Raw genomic sequence first — 6405 nt, 5'->3', positions numbered from 1 at the left:
TAATTAATTGTCGCCATATTTAATAATGACTTTTTTCCAAAAAAACATTTTTTTTTAAAAAATGTGCCCCTAATACTCCGTCGTAGTGTTGTAAACATCTGACATTATTAAAATTTCATCTCTGACACACAAAGCATGTCTTAAAAAAAGTAACGCTATTTCCGAAAAAGATGCGTCCAATAAAATATTGAATAACTGTCAGAGATCTTTGATGTGATCAGGTGGAAAAAACAAAAACAAAACTATATGCTTGTAGATTTGGGCCTTTTCTCCACACACACACACACACACACACACACACACACACACACACGTTGTATATAATACTTCATACACTGTATAGTCTTAGTTAAGAAAAGTGCACTTTAAAAAAATCGTAATTTTTATTTTGACGACAAAAATCAACCGGGAATGGAAAAGAAACGACTGAAACAATAGACAAATAATAAGACCAGCAGAGCGATCGTTTACTTTTTTGTAATTAAGTCAGTACATCTATGTCTAAATAAATATAAACGTGTCATATACGAGCCATGTGATCTAGTGTCATCACACCCAAAATTTTAGACATTTCAGAGGAAACAAGAAATTGACACCAGGGTCATCGACATGTTCATCGTCTGATTACTGACAAACAGAATTCATTATTTTAGTCTTGGTCACTTTTTACAATGATTTTCAGTAGTTTGCAATGTTATCCAGCCACTTAGCTGATGATTAGATTATTTTAACTCTAAATGTGTATTTTAATCCCATACAGTCTGTGGCATGATTTAAGAACTTAATAAAAACTTAATGTTGCTGAAATTAATTCTGTAAAAAATTCAAAATGAATTTATTACAGGAGTTTTAATGTGAAGTACTTGTAATGGTAATAATGATATTTTTTTATTCATATTAGTCAGCAATGTCATTGTGCTGTTGTTCATTGAACTGAAAATCAGCCACAGACTTAATAGGCACACATACACCATGGTCCTGGACAGATCTGGTGCTCATTCTCACTGCATTTGATTGCATAAATAAGAAGGTTGTGGACTTAATATGATGATTTTTGATCCATCTGGTCATTATCACACATATCCAGACATTTACATCTGAAAAACAGTATTTATATTCTCCATAATGTCCCCTGGACCTCCCTGGTCAATCAGATGACCTTTGACCCAAATCTGTGCCATGAACAGAACTTTGGAGCCATTCTAGAAGCAGCATTCTAGAATGGATTCCTTCTATAACACAACAGTGAGGTGAGAGTCTCTCTTCAGACTTCACTCACTCTTCAACCTGAACACACACTGTTCACTTGTGTCTGGAAGATCTTCTCTGTTTGAATACTCTCGAGTCGTTGGTTGGACTGAAAAATCGTTGTGAGAATTTCGTTGTGGCTTTGCCCTTTGAACCTGTTCGTTGAACCTGTTCTGTATTTTGACATACAGCAACAAAATGTCCTTTGTTGAAGGAAGGATGACCATCTACAGACCCATCAGGGTAAGTGAGAGTGTTTTTAACTGGACTTAGACTGTAAACTTGTTCTGATGGAGTTAAACCTCTGAATAACGAACCAAAGAGCAACATGATCTTCTTTCCTTCACAGGTGTTGTTTGACACACCCATATATGAGCGAGCTCTGCAGATCTGCTGGCACTTGCCCTCTTATAAGTCTATGGTAAGACCCACTATAGTTTTTACGTCTCCACTAAATTAAAATAGCAGGTAAAGTCTCACACATTTTGTCTTGTACTTTAACATAAAGACATGTGATCCCTTGTTGTTCAGATTGCACTGATGTCTCAGTTGTTGAGGCTTCAGCAGAAAAACCAGCTCCCATCTGAGGTGACTGCTGAAAAGATGAGTGAGCTGCTGGTTGAGCAGAGCAAAGGGACACTGAGAGTACAGTAAGTTACCTACCTACAGCCGACCTCATCTCTGCTCATGTCACACCAATCTGTCTGTAATGAGGAAGAGGGGAACAGTGAAGATGAAGCTTGTGTTTTCTTTCTGTTAGAAGGCTCTGGGAGTTTGAACTGGACGGTTATGATGCTGACGTCAGGCCTCTTCTTCAGCTGGTAAGACCACAATCCTGAAAAGACTCTACAGTAGTTTGGAATCACCTGTTAGCTGATTTATTGTGTAAATATGTCAAATCTGCTCATGATATGTCATTCCTTGTTTGAGGTGTGGGAGGTGAACAACAGCATGAAGATGAGAGACATTGAGTTTGAAGCCAGAAGGCTGCTCAGCTGTCCAGAGGCCGTCCCTCCTCATTTTCAGTGAGTCATATTTGACATGCATTCATGATCAGTTGAAGTTCAGTGGTTGTGATGTCTCTGTGTTGTTTTGAAGTGTTTTTAAAACTAACTTTGAATGACTGTAACCTGCAGACATCCCAAGATCATCAGCAAGGCCCTGAAGTATGCCGGGATCCTGACCAAGCAGCAGCAAAAAGGCCCCAAGTCCAAACTGCTCTGCCCAATGGAGGTGGTGTTAAAAGTGCTTCCAAAAGTCCTGCAGGGCTTCTGGTTGCCCCCTCCAAACACCTCCTTCAACATGCCCTCCCAGCAGCTGAGTAAAATGGCTGTTGGGGTGACAAAAGCAGTCCAGGACCGGGTATCCAAGGCTCTGTCCTCCGTGCTCCTTCAGGCCACTTTCTCCTCCTCCATCAGAGACAACATGGTCCTGTCTATCCAGGAAAAGGTTAGACAGGGTTACCCTCAAGACGTCCTGGTGAAGCGGCTCAACAGCTTTGCAGCAGAGGTGCTGAACACCATCACTGATGTTGCAGTGAGAGAGATATGTGCGCTGTTTCAGCCTCAGACTCCACAAGCCGTTCAGACCCCCTCTGATGAACCTCCTGCACAAACTGCCGTCCAGAATGTTTTTGACAGAAGCTTGGACGAAACTGAACCAGAACCAGACTCGGCTGTGGTTTCTACTCCACCACGTCCTCTGACCACTGTTGATGAACCTCCAGCCCACACTGCTAGTCCAGAACCAGACTATACCTTTGTTGATGATGATGCAGAGGCCAGTACCAGCTCTACTAAAGATGAGGAGCCTGGTCTGCAGGAGGAGATCAGAGAAATGATCTCTGCTGTCATTACTATTCTACCAGCTCCAGCTAAACCTTCTGCCCATACTGCAATCCAGAATGTCTTCAACAGAAGCCTGGGTGAAACTGAGGGACATACAGAATCAGAGTCTGTTGTGGTTCCTACTTTTACAGCAGTCAAAAAGAGAAAGAAGAGTAAATTCAGATGTTTCGTGAACTGGCTGCAAAGAAACTGCTGCTGTTTCCCGTCTGGAGAAAACGAATTGAACTGAAATGTCCCTCTGTGAAAACTTTGTGTTGAGATGTGGTGTTTGTTTTTTAATTCTTCATTTCACTTGTTGTAAATAAAAAGACAATTGCATAAAAAAAACATGATACAGGTACTCTGTGTAGTGCACTATATATTGTTTAATAACCTGAAATATGAGGGTTAACACAGTCTGCATTAGCTGACAGGCTGAAATTATAAAACATACATCTTGAAGGCATACCAAGGACAACAATATGTCAGACATTTCAAATTCAGTTATATTCAACCAAATTCTCCAACAGTAACTTCATAATTTTACTCCAGTGTATGTTTTTGACAGCTGTAGTTATTTTGTGAATTTAGATTATAAATACAAAACAATGATCAGGTTATAAAAAAAATGACACTTTGGTATAGATTCAACTACCCAACATTAAAAGGATGTTAAGCATTATATCTTACCAGCATACTCATGTCCCATGTGTTGCTGTCTTTTCTGGATACATTTAACTGGCAACATTTAATATATCAAACTGTGTTTTACAGCCAAAGAAAATGAAAGTAGAGTCTGTGATAGTCCAGTTTTACAGATGAATCTGTATTGTAATGTGTCTGTACCTACAGTGTGAGGTGAAGAGCCTGAACTGTTACTCTGTAGTTCTTACAGGGTGTCACAATTTTCCCAAAACACATCTCAAACATATTTAACACATGCTCTGTTTTAGGAAAGGCTCGAATGCAGGTGTTGTTCAGTGCTCTGTCATGAGTTATGTTGGTGTTAATAAGCAGTGGTGATGTACATGCACCATGAGGGGCAAAGCCTAAGGCATGTGCAGTCTAAGTGTGTCCATGTTTGCATGAGGAAATGTGTTGAGCTTGCTGTCTATCAGTGCAGGATATGTGCATGTATGGTGTCAGCCAAGGTGAGACTGACAGTGACAACGGCATGCATGGTGAGAGCAGTAAAATTTAACCTCCACTGCTGGTAGATAGGTAGACAGTAATGAGCATTGCAACATTAGTTTGTTACATCTGTCTCACACAGAGGGAGGGGTGCTGTTCATTAAGTGAGATTAAATCAAATCTAATGTATCAGCAGCATGTCCCCGAGCCAAACACTCCCCCACCCAACCTCCTGCTTTAAAAATAGACAAATACATTTCAGAGAAGATTTGCTCTTTTTGTTGGTGGCGGCTTGACAACCTGTTTTAACGTTTCTAGCAGCATGACTGGGATGTCACAGCATGTGGGAACGAGGAGACGTGCAAGGCGATGTTTTTGGACATTGCCCTTTTCCCCGATTCCACACCCACCTCCTCTTCACCAGCTCGCGACATGTTCTGAAGCAGTGCTGCTTTGAACCCGTCAGGGCCAATCACCGGTGAAGATGGGCTGAATGTGGCACTGTGGGATGCACGGCAACAGCCCAGAGCAATGGTGGACAACGTCTCGCTCAGAGTAAAAAAAAACAAACAAAAAAAAAACAGGATGACATCGAGTCTAATGGAGAAACAACAAAATCTTCTTCCTTCCTCTTCTGCTAGTGCTGATGTTGCACAAGAGAGGCGAAGACGAAAAGAGAAAAATGAGCCTTGGTGAACATTCTGTTCATAAATTAGATTTATTTTTAATACAGTATGTAGCTATACTCATTCCAAATCTTTAGCATTTCATAACAGAAATTAAATGATTTTCTGGAAATAATTGTCTTGAGGAAAAACCCTGCACACCAGAAGCACCATGATTTTGTTTCTAGTATGTACAATTACATATACTCATTATTATTTCTGCTTACAGTAAGTTATACTGTACATAAATATGCCACACATATCCCTCTTTGCATTTTACTATGCATATGTTTTTCTTTTTACCATGCACAAGTTTCTTAAACCTGAAGCATAGGCACTGAAATTGTCCTTGTTTCAAAAATAAAAAAAAAAAGACCTCTAGTTTCTGATGCACGTGTTCAACCATTCCCTTCTGCTGTTTTTTTTGGCAAGTGTCCAACAAGCAGGAAAAATGTTTTCATCTAAAATATTTTCATAGAAAAAGATGAACAGCTCATTTTGACATAGACATTTCAAGAATAGGCAATACATTCATTAGAACATTAACCCATGCACATTACAGCAAAGATGGTATTTCTAGTTGGACTTGAAGCCTTAAAGTTTTTTTATATATATATTTATATGTAATTTTTGCTCAACCTCACTCATAGTACTAAATTAAAAGTCAGCGCTGACTGTCTGTCAAACATCTTGATGGGTTTGTGTGTGAGCCTCTACGGTTACAGAAGAGCTGAAAATACAATGAAGGCAGACAAGGTGTTTGTTGATCTGATACGTGTCCGAGTACGTGCGTTTGTGCAACACTACTCGAAAACCATACTGATGTCTGTATGAAGTAAACTCTGTGTGTGTGTTTGGTTCTGATTTCCTGCTCTGATTTGCAGGTGCAAAAAACTCGTCTTTGGCAAATGTAATTCACTGATAGTCTACATTCTGATGTACAAAAAGAACAATCCATTCAAAGTAGGCGGTAAAATAACTGTTGTGCTACTCCTTAAAAAGGTGCTATGTGTAGCAATATAAACCAATACGTCCATGTAAACTACTGTAGCTGTAAGAGTTTGTTTATTATTGTCAGAAATAAATGGCGCAAAGGCTGAGATGATTGATCGTCACTCTTTAACAGCACTGGTGCTGTATCATTAGTGCTTAAGTTGCTCAAATGTACAACCATATTTCCCAGTCACCAATCATATTGCCTCTCGTCCTTGTGCGTCTCTTTGCTGAAAAGGACAAACGTCTGAATCCATTTTTCCCTCTTGGTGTTTTTTTATCATCTATTGTCTGCCACTGTCAGAAACACTAGAGCATATTTCTTAACAAACCTGAGCCAGTGTCACAGAAAGAAAATCTTTCAAGTAGAATGCAGGCAGAGAGGCTAACTCTTCTTCACGGCGCTTGTGAGTGTTTGTTATTTACACTGACTATAATACAAACTCAAATTTAATGTGGCATTGCTTTACTGATGTTCCAATGATACACATAGCACCTTAAATCTACATTCTCCCGTCTCTCACTCACTCATTCACTCATAC

At 39.7% G+C, this 6405-nt stretch overlaps 1 protein-coding gene across 2 annotated transcripts; it reads left to right on the top strand.

Annotated features, from left to right (window-relative positions):
* Positions 1 to 1264: 1264 nt before the first annotated feature.
* Positions 1265 to 3398, top strand: LOC109137657 (uncharacterized). Of its 2 annotated transcripts, none has more exons than XM_027287106.1 (6): positions 1265 to 1491; positions 1598 to 1669; positions 1780 to 1898; positions 2012 to 2069; positions 2179 to 2273; positions 2385 to 3398. In XM_027287106.1, exons 1-6 carry the CDS (start codon positions 1447 to 1449, stop codon positions 3322 to 3324), a joined length of 1329 nt encoding a protein of 442 aa, XP_027142907.1. In that variant the 5' UTR covers positions 1265 to 1446; the 3' UTR covers positions 3325 to 3398. The 2 variants fall into 2 exon arrangements, with proteins under 2 accessions (XP_027142907.1, XP_027142906.1); XM_027287105.1 differs by having other exon boundaries at positions 2009 to 2069.
* Positions 3399 to 6405: the final 3007 nt, after the last annotated feature.

The sequence above is a fragment of the Larimichthys crocea genome, chromosome XIII (genome assembly GCF_000972845.2).
Source record: "Larimichthys crocea isolate SSNF chromosome XIII, L_crocea_2.0, whole genome shotgun sequence".
NCBI classification, from domain to species: Eukaryota; Metazoa; Chordata; class Actinopteri; family Sciaenidae; genus Larimichthys; species Larimichthys crocea.
Note: the sequence above shows the minus strand (reverse complement) of the source record. Positions and strands in the feature narration are given on the sequence as shown.

Bases quoted from the DNA above. Each gene is read 5' to 3' on its own strand.
- LOC109137657 (XM_027287105.1), top strand. From the start codon at position 1,447: ATGTCCTTTGTTGAAGGAAGGATGACCATCTACAGACCCATCAGG. The intron at 1,492-1,597 runs GTAAGTGAGAGT...TTTCCTTCACAG, and splicing joins CCATCTACAGACCCATCAGG to GTGTTGTTTGACACACCCAT. The intron at 1,899-2,008 runs GTAAGTTACCTA...TCTTTCTGTTAG, and splicing joins AAAGGGACACTGAGAGTACA to AAGGCTCTGGGAGTTTGAAC.